Source organism: Olea europaea, unplaced genomic scaffold, assembly GCF_002742605.1.
Source record: "Olea europaea var. sylvestris unplaced genomic scaffold, O_europaea_v1 scaffold454, whole genome shotgun sequence".
Classification (NCBI taxonomy): domain Eukaryota; kingdom Viridiplantae; phylum Streptophyta; class Magnoliopsida; order Lamiales; family Oleaceae; genus Olea; species Olea europaea.
In genome coordinates this window covers 3,055-18,123 of record NW_019262848.1, presented here as the reverse complement: position 1 = coordinate 18,123, position 15,069 = coordinate 3,055, and the positions used below count along the sequence as shown (strand labels likewise).

Below are 15,069 nucleotides of genomic sequence, written 5' to 3'. Positions count from 1 at the left end.
AAAATAATTCCTTATTTTGACTTAATAATACCTTTTTGAAAAATGTAGCTTAGCCAATCATACTTTTAATAAATGAGTTTGTCCCATTTTAGATTACTATCAGTGTCTCACTACACGTTATACTAATTCGACCTCGACGTGAGAAGAGAAAAACATATAAATTTATCCATCCTCAATAATTTTTAAGTTTTAGACGAAATCATTCGACAATGCCTAAAACAAAGATGACAGATTCACTACAGTAGATGACAAGCTCATCGATGGTCCCAATGTTTACAAAGCTGCGAAGAAAACAAGGACAATTACCTCGAACTATCCGCCCAAAAGATTTGGGCAGAAAAATTCCTTCGTTATCTCACCCCATGCTAACAAAATGTCTCGGCACCTTCTGATTTCTTGATGCAGGAATGGAGAATACGAATAATGGAAACATGCAACATAATACCTTGCCTTTATGCAAAATCATAAAATATGACAATGGAATGATAAAATTCAAATTTCTTTTGATCATAAATACCGTATCTAGAGGACCTTGTTTCAATAAATCAAGAGATAAAACCACAAATGCTTAAAAGGCGAAACTGGGTTATTAAACAAGAGTAAATATGTTTTCTATATGTCCGTCACACGGTCGATAATGGGGTAGGAAGTCCAAATTAGTTGGATGTTCTAAATTTTTTTCCCCGTGTAGCCGGCTTCAAATCCTCTCCATATAATACTGGAAATATAACACAGCTACATAAAATTGTCTCAAGGTTTGAAAATCCAAAATAGTTTGAAAAGGTAATCCAAATCCAGAATGCATGCAACATTATTCGGACATACATATTGAAAACACACCAGCAACCGATAAGCAAACTCCCATATGGCATCTGCATCAGTCATATCAATCACCGAGAGAAGAAATGGTCTACTAGCTAATCACACTCGCTAAATGAGACGCCACTAACAGAACATATTCTTAATCCCGATGCGAGTCAGGAGAGCCATCTCCATAAGAAACTAATCCCGTCTTTCGAGGGGGACTCTCAGAGGATGACCTTGAGTTATCCTTGCTTCCCCGTTTAGGAGATTGTGAACCAAGCGGCGACCGTGATTTAGATGGGCTCGGGCTAACAGAAGGCGACCTTCGCCTTTCAGAACGCGGTGATGGACGATATCTATCCACAGGAGACAGACTGTGAATGGGGCTACGGCTATAACGCCTGTTGCGATATCGTATTGGACTGCGAGATGCACTTGGGCTGCGTGTCCTGCTCCTTCTGCCTCTGTACCTGCAATAGAAGGAAAGAGGAATGGGATTTAGAATAAGGGAGCTGCATGCACGGGAAGACAGAAGAAATAACAAGATTTTCAAGAGATCATGGTTTATGGGCGTATGTATGATAATCTGAGCAAACTACATGTATCTAGACATCATACCCATTCATAGTTCAATATGGTCCAACATAGGCATCATCCCCCACATAGAGGAAATTGCTTCCATTCAAACATAGTTCGTATTACATGTAGATGAGCTCAAATTAGGAAACTTCATCAATAATCAAGATTGGGATCTTACATTTGATTCGAGAACACATCATATCGCATTGAATTTGATGATACCATACTACCACAAAGTTACAGTAAATCAGCAAGTGTTAATATTGCAATGCACTGCACACACAATTACTGACCTCGGAGGAGTTCTTCCTCTAGGCGGGCTCCTGTAACGCCTGGGAGATCTTCTGTAACTTGGATATCTATAAATTTTAAAAGGCAACAATTAAAAAGAACAGTAAATCCAAGAGAGCAGAATAATATGAAACGGAAATATATGACAATGTTTTGCTGATCGTTTAACAAGGATAAGAAACGCATGTTTAATACCTGTCTCGATCATTTCGAGCACCATAACGATATGACCTTACAGGAGAACGGTCTGGGGAGCGACTCCTGTAACGACGTACATAAGAGTATCTATCACTAAAACCCCTCCCTCTTCTGATACGCTTAGGTGAATCATCAGCTGGAGGACTTCTTGATGAGCTCCTACCACGATCGGAAACAGGTGACCTTGCCCTACGCCCAGCACCTACAGGACTTCTTGAATAGCTGCGGCGATTATTCCTGATAGGTGCCCTGGCTGGACTTGGGCTAGGGCCTCTCCGAGGAGGGCCTCTACCAGAGCTCCTGCTGATGCTCCTCCGAGATGATCGAATGGGGCTTCTGCTTGCACTTCTTCGAGGAGGCTTACCAGAGCTCCTGCTTAGACTCCTTCGAGAAGATCTCACAGGACTGCGACTAATTGACCTCAACGATGACCTCCTCGATGAAGCTCTTGGGGGGCTCCGGGTAACTCTTCTTCTGGGAGGAGATGCTGTAGGACTTCTGCTGGGGCTTCGTCGGGATTGAAACCTTGCTGGGGGGCTCACACTAATGCTTTTTCCCTTTCTTCCCCTGACTGGAGTTCTTACTGGGCTCCTGCTGCTTCCGCTTCTAATTGGACTGTCACTTCTACTTCTCTCAGCTACCCGCTGTGGGCTTCTGCTGGCACTTGGACTCCTGCTCATATCGCGTCTTGCACTAATACTTGGACTTCTGCCCTTACTCCTCTTTGGACTAATGCTCATACTCTTACTCATGGTCCTTTTAGGACTTAAGCTTCGGCTCCTGCTCATCAACTTCTAATAAAATACTAAATCTGGAAGAATTGGTAAGAATAAAGAAAACTGAGGTGTGAGAAGATATGAAATATAAACCTAGATTTGCTCAGGCGGTCATCCACTACATCAGGGTGTCTATCTGCACTCTTGTTGGATCTTGTTTCCCCTTGAATACCATTCATTCGGTGCTCTCCATTTTCCCTCGGAAATTCACCCTCCTCTCTTTCAAACATATCAGTTACCTCCCCTTTCCTGTGATGAACAATCGCAATTTCCTGGTTCTCCCGTAGAGGAGATGGATGTACTTCTGTAAATTGCCAAACAAGAAATTGCGTCAATAGAAGCAATATGATTAATATATTAAGTACATACAAATTAGAGCACCATGATCCTACCTGGACTTTTAAGCTTCATATCAGACTCACGAATCTCCACACCATCGTCTTCAGAGCTGCTTCCACTCGTATTCTCACTTTCACTATCTGAAAGACTATCCCTACAGGATTTTTCCATAAGACTAAATTAGCAAAATATGAAAGATGCTGTATCATTTTCTCTCCTGTGTTATTTTGTGGTTAAGTATTAACCAATACAATTCCAGAAGCCTGGTGGCATATTGGAGAAAAAAGACACTTCCAATGCACTGTGATATGATACATACAATACTAGCATGAAATGAAATAGTAGTCAGACACCCCAAGGGTGGGGGGACACTATTGAATGGTAATAAAGAGAAATTAAGATGATACCCCAGCAATCCATGCAATAGCAACAAGTAATTCATAAATCAATAAGATAAGGTTCACACCAGAACACCCACATGAACACATCAAGAACCACAAGTGTGAACATCTTATGTAAATTATGCACAGGGCTGAACTTAATATCTATAGCTGTGAAGAGAACGATAACAGATGGGTACAACAATTAACAGTTGCTGCTACCTTTTTGATCGATGCTTTGTTTTCTTATCACGTCTCTTGCGTCGTTTTTCACGTCGTCTGTCTTTTCTTTTTCTCCGTCTATGTTTATCTCTCTTAGATCTCTTCCTCTTCCTACGTCTGTCATCACTTGAAGAGCTACTATCACTCAATGAGGAAGCAAACGAATCAGACTCACTATCAGATTCTGAAGACTCTGTATCTGTATCAGAAGAACTATCTGATTCTGATGTGTAATATCTTCTCCTTTTCCTTCTCTCCTTGGAAGATTTCTTGTGCTTGCCTTTGCGCCGTACTTCGTTGCCATCACTGTCAATAGAATCCTTGCCCAATTTCAACTTTCTCCCTTTCTTTTTGACTGCATAACCAGACAAGAAAACCATGGGAAAAAATAAACCAACAAGTGAAAGAAGCAAAACAACTCACTACACAATTCAGAGACCACAAGGAAAAATACTGTAACATACCACACCGCTAGCCCATATCATCACTCTTAATATCAGTTACTTTGTAATTTTATCACCATAAATTGAAAATTACAGGATGAATATATCAACATTAGTTTGGTATGGATTCTTACCATCATGTAATTCACCAGAATTGATTATCTTCACAGTCACAGCTGGTCTACCATCTTCATCACCTGCACCTTCAATCTTTTTTAACACTTCATACCCATCCACAAGTTTCCCAAAGACAACAGATTTCCTGTTGAGCAGAAGCCACCAACCAATCAAGAGGGATGCAATGAATAACATTTTCCAAGTCCCATGAGTAATAGATACCATTACTTCCTTTTAGATACCGTTACTTCCTCTACAAGATGTTTGGGCATACTACTGGGTCTATTCCATCTTAGTGTCCTCCCGCTTTCTGCCTTAAAATTTTTGTCCCTATGTAGATACTATTGAGAGACATTCTAAACAAAAATTTAGACACCAATTTGTGATGAAAGGCATAGCTTCCATCAATTGGTTATTTTAGATGTATTAAACCATACTTTCAGACATAGAAACATATGCAGAATCTATGAGTTCTGTGAAATTACAGTGCTCAAAGAAAGTACTAGATAAGGATATATCTGAAAAATGGACATAATCAAAATGAATTCCAACAAAACCAAGACAATCAATTTGTAATATTAAACTTTTCTATGACAACAACAGGAGATGATTTTCCAATTTAGAAGTTTTAGCAAGCACTCAATACAGGTTGATAGAAGCCCCATTAGACCATGAAAGCTGAAACAGACCTATCAAGATGGTGATCAGCCTTAAAGGTGATGCTGAAGAGCGATCCACGTTCATCTCTATCCGCAATTGCCATAGACAGAAGACCAGGGCAGTCATGTTTCAGCTTCGGAGATTCATCTAAAAATTGTCACATTTTAGTGGATAATTACATAAAATAAAAAATATTAATGCAACTGGAAAGATTCAATGCTGACGCAACCAGAACTCTGTGGAAAATCTATGTACATGTAACGATATTTGGCAAGAAGCAAAACATACATAATATAAATGCAAGCAGAAATGAGAACTAATGCATAGAAAGAACTGCACAGCCAGAAAACAACAAACAAAAAATCCAGTCACAGTAGTTAAAATGTGTTAAATGCTTGCAGCAACATATAGGCAAGTGTTAAATGCTTGCAGCAACATTAAAACAATGAGCAACAGAAGGAGAAGAAAGCTCAATGATTATCTAAAAACCAAATGAGCACATCAAAAGTCAGGCAAAATATTTAAATTGTTAACCATCCTAAGAGAACAATTATTTCAATACCATTAAGATCATAGCCTCAATGCAGCAAGAATGTGATTAAAGTCAGCTCCAACCTTCACATCATGACAAACAGAATGTTCTAGCTCTCAGGAGTAGCAATTTTAGCAGAAACGGAACAAAATAATTGGTTTGTGTTTGATTTATAACTGATTGATTTACAGTTTGAAAGGAAGACACATATAGAGATAAGACCAACATGTACACAGCAAACAAAATTAAGAATAAGATTATATTCATACCTGGAAACCTTCCACCATATATACTTTCCCCATAGTTCCCTGAAAAGTAAAAGCAAGTGTTTAGTAATCAAGAATGAGCTTCATCATCTGCAAACCTAGTTTCAACAGTAGACTAAAGAGGGCATCATAGCCCCTGTTTGGTTTAGATAAAAATCAGATTCTTAGTAGATTTTGATAAAAATCGATGAAATGTGTGATTCAAAAGTTGTGGAACCCATGAAATCCGTGGTCAAAATTAACTATTGACTTTGACCTGGATTTTAATAAGATTTTTTAGCTAAAAACAGGGGCCTAATTAGGTATGCCCAGAAAATCCAAGACTTGTGTCTTATGGTAGTTTTAACCAACTCACTCAGAAGTTTACCAGTTTTACACAATCGCCATTCAAAGTTTTATAAGAAATTATCCAAGACCATAATTTAATAGAGAAAATAAGAAATGAGAAAATATACTGATCATGTTCTAACAAGCTCTGACGATACCACTTCGAATAATTTGAAGAAGAAATATCTTAGGTGGTTAAGCCGTTAAGGCATGTCTTATATAACCTAAAGAGGCTCGAGTTCATCAGAGTGATGCAAAGAGGGAATATTTTGAAGAAGAAATATATTAGGTGGTTAAGCCGTCAAGGTATGTCTTCTACAAACTAAAGAGGCACGAGTTCATAAGAGTGATGCAAAACGGTTAAATAAAACCTGTTCATATCACTTGATGTTGTTTCATAGGATTTATTTGCCTTAGATCTTTCTCCATATTTAGAATGGAGAAACAAAGTGGTCAAAAAGGGAGCAGGATTTCTCCATTATTTAAACAATTACATGATAATGAAATTTCTCGTCACAATTTTTCCCAATTCTTTTCCCACTTCTTCAATCTTCTACTCTATCTTCTCTTCCCTCCTCTCTCTCTCTCTCGTTTTGCATCAGGTATCCCTTCTAATTGAATCAGAGAACCAAAAGCTTAACTAGATTAGAAAAGGAAAAAAGGTTATTCATTTGAGAATCCAAATGTAAACAAGAACCATACCACTTAATTAGACAAAAAGGCATTTAAACCATTAATCAGCAGAAGTGTGTAGTACTAATAACATTTAGCATAAAGTGATGGCGCCAAGCCAATCAGTGACGACTTGGATCAAAATAAGACAAAAGGATTAGACTAATAAATAATTCATGATATATTCAAGTATCTGGCCAGCATTCACCTTGAAGAAATGACTATTTCTTTCACGTGTAGCAGGCAGAGGGCGTGATTGCATATTTTTTGTGTAAGAACAGAGAAAAAGATTAAGTACAGCACTTCGTGAAGAAAGCACCACAGGACTTAAAAAGGGGGATAAATGTCAATCAAAAGCAAGAGATCCAACATCACTTAAGAACAAGAAAAAGGAAAAAGGCAATGAATGTATTCTAGGATTTAAAGCATAAAACTAGTTACATATAATAGGTCACTACTCGTACTAAATTTATTATAAATATATCTTCAGAAAAAAGCAGATCAAAAGAAAACAGTTATCTAAAGTGACGTACCATCTCGCCGAAGGAAGTCCCCACCCTGCAAAAAAAAAGTAAAAACAATATTACCCACTAGGCATCAAGAAGACCATTAATTGTGCACAGTTGGACTATGTACACCAAAGTAAAGTGTCTTAGGAATGGCCAACTCAGTAAATACAACCTTAACACTACATCACTAGAAAAGCAGTCGTGACCATCAGCCCTTTCACAGCATAAAGAAGGACAGCTGCTAAAGACAAAGACCACTCTAATTCATGCAGAACTAGAACACAAGAATGAATTTGCCAAGCCTATGTATCGAAAAATAGATGATGCGATAAAATGTAAATAACATACCTGAGCCACAGATCCTTTGATGATACGATGGAAGAAGGTTCCTTTATAGTGCAGAGGCCTTTTAGCTTTCAAACTGTCACCTTTCTCTCCTGAAGAAATAAAGAATGGATCCGAATAGGAATTAGTTTACGAGAAATACACCTTTTAGAAGAAAATAGTCCACAAAGGATGTTGAAAGAGATGGAAATCCCAGAAACAATGTCCAAATTTGCACATAGTATGAACTTTTCAATCCCAATAAAAGCGTCTATGTCTTTTTCCTCAACAAAGAATTAATAGAAACTCATAAATGTAATGAGATAGATTTTAAAAAAATGAGGAACGAAAAGACATGGTAACATATAACAAGAGATCACAAAAAAAAAATTCAATTCATCAGTTCCTTGTCCTGTCCGGAAAGGCTTGCTAGTGTAGATTTACTCGCTACAAGAAAATGCAAGTTACCTGTACAAAGTGCACGAAAGTTTTCCGCAGTCTTCGGAGCCACATCAGTAAAAAGCTGTATCATGATTGCAAAAGATAATAGTTATAATTATCATATCATAAAGGAAATGGGGTAGATTAAAATATTGACGACATTAAACAAGAATTACAAATAAATTTACATTTGCTAATATTTACTTTAAGTCAAAGAAAATATAAAACCTCAAAAGTCATCCTTTCAACAGGATCTCCATCAATTGAAACATCGAAAAACACAAGTGGCTTCTTCTTATCCATTTTCTTCAAACTCCAAGTTTACGAACTGATGCTGCATCAACATTATTTACCAAATTTCATTAGCGAAACTAATATCAGCAGATACATGAGCAAAAAAGAGCTTCCAGCTTGGCCAAAAGACAAACAGCATTTCTTCATGGTAATATTCGCCTAAAAACCTAAGTGCATTAAATTCATGGATCTGAACTAAAATCCCAAACAATACCAATTCACCATTATTCGCTGGTTAATTTCTGAGAAAGAAACATGTTTCCCACAAAAATACATCCCTGAGTTCCAAATCTCCAAGAACCAACCACATATAAGTGTACTAAAATCTAAACAACCAAATATATTTGTATTTTATATTTTGATCAATTGATTACTCAAAAAATGTCAAACAGAAATTTAAGATATTAAAATCACATACCCAAACCCTAAACCATAGCCAAAAAATTATTTACAGAAATCGAGTAATCGAAAAAAAGAAAAAATAAAAAATAAACTATTAACAAAGCAATTACAGTCTACAATTGTCCTAATACCCCCAAAAATCCAGAGCGAAAAAAATTGGAGAAGAAACAGAAAATAGAAAATTTCAGTACAACACAAAGATAACCCCGGAGAGTTACGAGTGAAGAGAAGATACGAACATTTTTTATTTTCTGTTTGTATATAAATATGCGTGTCTGGGTTGTAGGGCTAGGGTTTGAGCACCCAGCTCCTCCACAGAAATGTGACGAAATGGGAAATTACTGTGCGCGTATGAATATGAACGAGCGAGAAACCTAGAATTACACTCGTAGTTGTAATTACTAAATTGACCCTGTAATGGATCTAGAATGATGTGAAATGACCAAACGCCCTAGCTAGCTCATGCAAAGTTGCCATGAGCATGTTTGGCAAATCTTAAAATATAAAACTTAGCCCCTATTTGGTTCCCAATTTTTTCTCGTTAAAATGAAAAATATGACCGTTATTCATCACATCAAGCCACTGAATTTGAATTTCTATCTCTTGTGTGGGACCCGTAACGACTATATTTTTCATTTCATTCTTTCAAAAATGATAAACAGACGAGGGCTTAGATTGATTGAGGTCTCGTTTGGTACACATTAATGTACAAATAAGAATGAAAAATATAGTCGTTGCGGACCCCACACAAGAGATAGAAAGTCAAATATGGTGACTTAATGTGATGGATAACGGTCATATTTTTTATTTTAGTGAGCAAATAATGGGAAACAAACGAGAACTAAACATATTTTTTATCTACACATTTTAAAAAAAATTTATTCACATATTATCGATATATTTTGTAAAACTCACAACATAAAAGCACACTACTTCAATTGTAAAAGTAATGTTACTTCGCACTATTGATATTACACCATCAATATAGGTGGCACTAAGTGTACTAAATGAAAGATACAGTTGGATTAATCACATAAATTCACTAAATTTATCACATTATGTTACATAGATTAGTGTTAGATAGCATTATTCTAGTTGTAATTACTAAATTAACCATATAATGGATTTGCTACTACTCTATCTTGAATATGAAATGACCAAAGACCCCAATAAGGTTGTCAATGGATTAGATTTGGATTCGAATCCGATGAATTTAATATATTATGGATTTAAGGTCTTAATCTGATAACACGATCAAGATCCAAATTCGATAATCTGGAAATGAAATGAGGCAAATATGGAAATAATATAATTCGATCCAATAACAACTAGATCTGATTTTTTATAATAATATAATATATTTTATATATTATTGCATAATTTATTACAAATAGATTTTTTTTTTAAACTTGTATTATATTTTACGCATAATTTTCAAGTAATAAATAATATTGGACAATGATACAATACTGTTAATTGAAATATTTGGAAAATTTTTAATTTTTTATCAATTAAAATAAGATAACAATAATTAATTTATTTTATAATTAAACAACAAAAAATGGGCCAACAATTGGAATTGTTTTCAATGTAATCTATAAATAGGTGGGCTATGAATTGAGTAAAAAGTTATCCGAGTCTTTCAATTATAGAGTTCAGGAGTTGACTAATATAAATTTTTTATCTTTCCAATTTTGAATCAGATTATCGGATTGGATATCCGATAACATAATAATCAAAAATTGATTTAATAATCAAATATCCATTGAATTATCTGGTCGAATATGAAAAGATCCGATTCATTAACAGTTATACACCCTCAGCTGGTTCATGCTAAGTTGCCATGGGCATGTATGGCAAAGCTAAAATTATATAGTTTAAGTTGGTTAGACATATTTTTTATCTACACATTTCAAAGACTAAAAATTTATTACTCACTTGTTATCAACCTATTTTGTAAAACTCAAAACTTATATGCACACCACCTTAGTTGTAATTGTGGGATTGATCATGTAAATTCATTAACAGTTATACACCCTCAGCTGGTTCATGCTAAGTTGCCATGGGCATGTATGGCAAAGCTAAAATTATATAGTTTAAGTTGGTTAGACATATTTTTTATCTACACATTTCAAAGACTAAAAATTTATTACTCACTTGTTATCAACCTATTTTGTAAAACTCAAAACTTATATGCACACCACCTTAGTTGTAATTGTGGGATTGATCATGTAAAGGATCTAAGCCCCTATTTGGTGGAAATTAAAATTAGGGGGTGTTTGATAGTCATTTTACATAAAAATGCACTTTAGAATAGTAAATTGATGTGAAATGTGTGGTTGAAAAATAAGAAAAATTTTTTTATTTAGTGTTATATTATTTTAATAAAGAATGTGTGGTTGAAAAGAAGAGAGAGAAAAATGCATTTTGAAAAAAATAACTACCAAACAGGGCCTAGATTTTTAATAGATTTTGATAAAAAGTTGATAAGATATGTGGTTCAAAAATTGTGGGGCCCATAAAATATGTGGTTTAAATAAATTATTAATTTTGACTTAAATTAAAATGTAGATTTTAATCGATGCCAAAGAGGGGCTAAAACTACTCTCTTTGTATATTAAATGACCAAATGCCTCAGCTAGCTCATGCTGAGTTGATATAAACCAAAACTTAAATAATATAATTTGAGTTGATTAAATATACTCTTTTGTCTATACATTTTGAAAGGACTCGTAATTCACTACCTACTTAGTATGTACTAGTTTCATAAAGCTCATAAGCATACTACCAAAGAAGCACTATGAGCCCTTTCGACATGATTTTTGAAAAGTTAAAAAGAACTATGAGCCTTTTCGACATGATTTTTGAAAAGTTAAAAGGAACTATTAAAACCTAAATGACACTTTTAGGCCCATTTAACCAATTTTATTAATTGTTTTTTTTAGCTAAAAGAACTTCTAGAGATAGATAGTTAAATATGACTTCCTCTAAATACTTTTGAAAATAGAAAGTTCGTTTGAAAATTAGTTTCAAATAAAAATTAAAGTAGCTTGCTTCAAAAACTTTTTATAAGGGGTCTACTCGATAGTAATTACGAGAATTAATTTTTTGACCGTTAGATATAAAAGTGAGCCCCGTTTGTGAGTGAAAAAGTCAAAAATGACCTGTGGAATAGTAAAATAATAGTTAAAAAATTAATTTTTTTTAATGAAAAATTGCTACCAAACGGGGGCAAAAAGTAAAAGCAAAAGTCATGTCAAAACAACCCTATATTCGTTTTCTTTCTTATTTTGTTGGTTTTTTTTTTCATGAACATAATTATGAGAGTTAATTACTTGATGATTATTGAACTTTGCATAAAGTTTTCCGTTGGATTACTAAACTTTAAAAATTACTCAATTTAACACTGAACTTTGTAATATGTAATCCCACCCTTTGCTCGCTCTACATAGTTGTGTATGTGGCAAGCTTGGACTTAAAATCTTAAAGATGCTACTAACAAGGACATCAAATGTTATAGTGTGTTTTGAACAAAAAAAGGTTTTTCAAAGGTCCAATTAACCCAAACCCTTTTTAACCCGCCCATACCAGAAAATTTCCAAAGAAATGAACTTTACTATTTGTACACTGATTTTTAACATGTTGTTTAACACTTTTTTTTATCGGTAAATGTAAATATCATTGATAAAAATGTTTCATATACAAGTATACCGGGCATTCTTGGGCGAATCAAAAGCCAATATCACATATAATTACTCCGGGCATACCTGGGAGAGACAAAATAAAGTGAAATGCATAAAAGATCAATGACCAAACGCCAAGGATTTGAAATAGATCAAGACATCTGGATACAAGGTAAACATAACTTTGTATACGTGTGTTTTGATCCGTCTCACAATGCAATCCAAGTCGGGTGAAAGGTCTTCAAAAATCTTCATATTCCTTATTAGCCAAATGTAGTATACGATACTTGCAAGAGCAATTCTCTTCGCCTTACTTAGTCAGGAAGTCTCACGGGCCTCCTTTTTCAACCACTTTAGAAAACTAGCAACTGTTGAGATGGATCTCTTAATGCCGAGCCATCGCCTAATATTCCCCACAAGGTAGATGTGAAAGAACATTTTCAAAAAAGATGGTCGCAAGTTTCCACAAAATGTCCACAAAAATCACACTTGCAATCAATATCCAAGAAAAGTAATTTGTCTTTAGTTAGGAGCTTTGATTGGGCCCCTAACCAAAGCATAAAAGAATGCTTCGGTGTGATGCACGGTTTCTAAACTTCGGCTCCCCAAGTCTTGAATGCACCCTTAGGCCTAAAGAAATTGTAGGCTATTTTTGTGCTGAATTTATCACTTGTAAAACAGCCCAGATTTTTGTCCAAAAATTCCAGAAATTGCCTAAGGAATGGAGCATTCTATCGGCCTGTAATGCTGTCCAGATTGTGCCCATGTTCCCCCAAGTTCAGTGCATTCCCAACAGTGTAATTTGGCCCAAAAACAGCATGCCGAGAAGGGGTAATGCCAGCGTCCATTTGACCCGACACTTCTTGCTGTCCATTAGTTAAAAACTGTTGGGCAACACCATTTTCACGAAAAATGTCCATGATTTCCAGCCCATAATGATATTCCAAAGTGGCCTTCGGTTAACCATGGTATGAAATCCATAAACAAAACTTACAAGAAAAGTAAAAGAAGTTACCTCACAAGTAGCTTTACAATGGATAATTTGTGGATGAACCTCCATCACATCCAAAAAAAACTTTGGATGGATTTCACAAAATTAAAATCCTTCCAGCTCTATGCATGCAAAAATTATTTACTTGCATGAAGCCATCAAACTTATTCCGCAAAATCCTCTTCAATTTTCGGTCCCCCAACTTTGTTTCCAAAATACCCATAATATCAATGCAATGTTGCTTGATAAATTCCCGAATCTCATTTTGTTTAAGGGGTGGATTCATACTCCTAATGTTCCAAGAAGCGATCTTCATGATGTTGAAGCAAGGGATGTTCCCTTCTTCTCGTCAACTTTTGATCCCGACTTCTTTTTCTCCTCGGCTTTACCTTTATACTTTTCATTTCCAGATTTAGAAGAATCTGCCTCATTGAAATTTGCCGAGAAATCTGCCCTAGATTTTGAGGGCCCAACATGAGCAGATTTTTTCGCCCCAACAACCTTATTTTTCTTGCTAATAACCTTCACAAACGGGGCCTCAACCTGCTTGGGATTTTCCACCCGCTGGCTATCCACATTTCCAGTAACTAACTACCCAGATTTCGGATTAGTAATCTGTCGTTTTTGCCCATCCAAAGTCTTGGCCTGTTGCTCATCACAAGCTGTCTCGAATGGAGTATTTTGGGAATTTAATGCAGTTTTTCCAACCTGTACAAATTTCTGTTGGATAGTCCCCGTGGCTTTTTCTTTTCATTTCTCCCCACAAATATGTTTATTGTTGCATCCAATAGTCGTGTGACCAAAAACTTTACAAGAACCACAAAATTTTAGCTCATGCTCGAAAACGATTACTTGTTCCCTCAACATGCCATTTGAGAGTCTAATATTGACCTCCCGCACAAGTTCAATTGAAGCATCAATTTCGACAAGTGCTCTTGCATAGGAAAGTCGGCCTCTACTTGCCGTAATCTTGTCGGTCGAGATAGGATTTCCAACCTTAGACACAATTTTGCCCAAGGCATTCATATTTGAAAATTCCAAAGGTAACCTGGGAAGGTTAATCCAAATCGGCATAGTACTCACGTCCTTATCATCAAAATAAAAATAATGTGGCATGCATTTTAGCATTAACGGTCTCCCATAAACCAAGTATGGACCCTCATACAAAACACTTAGTCCATCCACATCCATTTCGAATTTGAAGACCAACCAACCACTAGCATGCACAAAATATTTATAACTCACATTCCACGAGCCACAAAGTTGGAGAAGAGCCACTTTCCCCGGAAACCGACCGACAAAGTATCCAACAAGCCCTTATCCCTAAGAATAATCAATGTTGTCTACATCCAATTCGTCCAAGACAACTTCATTCAATTGACTTTCAAAAGCTTCAACTTTATATTTTCTTCTATCCTCCGATTGCCTTTAAAAAGATTGATTCATATTTTTCACATCTTGATTTTCAACAACATTAACATGTTTTTGTTGCTCCAATTCCACCAAATTTGATTCAAAATCCGAATTTTCAGATTCCGCATCATTTTCCCAAGTGTTAATGATACACTAGATGAAGGCACACTAACCTTATAATTTTCAGTAGCAAGAATCTTTGAAGAAGTGGCAGAAATGGAAGCAACCTCAGCTGGACGAGCAGCCTGTGGCTTAAGGGGGGCGAGCCTAAGAAGAGAAGGAGTATGAGCATTTTTCTTACCCATAAAAAACAGTCCAAGAGGTCCAACTAAGAAAGTCCAGCAAAGAAAGAGAAGAACTGCCCAGCACCGACCCCAATTGAGAATGAAAGACTGCCCAACAAATA

General features: G+C 35.8%; 1 protein-coding gene across 3 annotated transcripts; it reads right to left on the bottom strand.

Moving 5' to 3' along the window:
* Window positions 1-548: 548 nt before the first annotated feature.
* On the bottom strand, window positions 549-8,960 carry LOC111388106 (peptidyl-prolyl cis-trans isomerase CYP95). 3 transcript variants are annotated; one of them, XM_023012767.1, is made up of 14 exons: window positions 8,816-8,960; window positions 8,109-8,214; window positions 7,908-7,962; window positions 7,464-7,552; window positions 7,140-7,164; window positions 5,611-5,649; window positions 4,839-4,956; window positions 4,167-4,294; window positions 3,590-3,944; window positions 3,041-3,141; window positions 2,742-2,952; window positions 1,870-2,652; window positions 1,677-1,742; window positions 549-1,274 (listed from the first exon to the last, which is right to left on the bottom strand). In XM_023012767.1, the coding sequence occupies exons 2-14, from the start codon at window positions 8,181-8,183 to the stop codon at window positions 962-964; spliced, it is 2,358 nt and encodes a 785-aa protein (XP_022868535.1). In that variant the 5' UTR covers window positions 8,184-8,214; window positions 8,816-8,960; the 3' UTR covers window positions 549-961. The 3 variants fall into 3 exon arrangements, with proteins under 3 accessions (XP_022868535.1, XP_022868537.1, XP_022868536.1); XM_023012769.1 differs by lacking the exon at window positions 8,816-8,960 and adding an exon at window positions 8,782-8,799; XM_023012768.1 differs by lacking the exon at window positions 8,816-8,960 and adding an exon at window positions 8,768-8,785.
* Window positions 8,961-15,069: the final 6,109 nt, after the last annotated feature.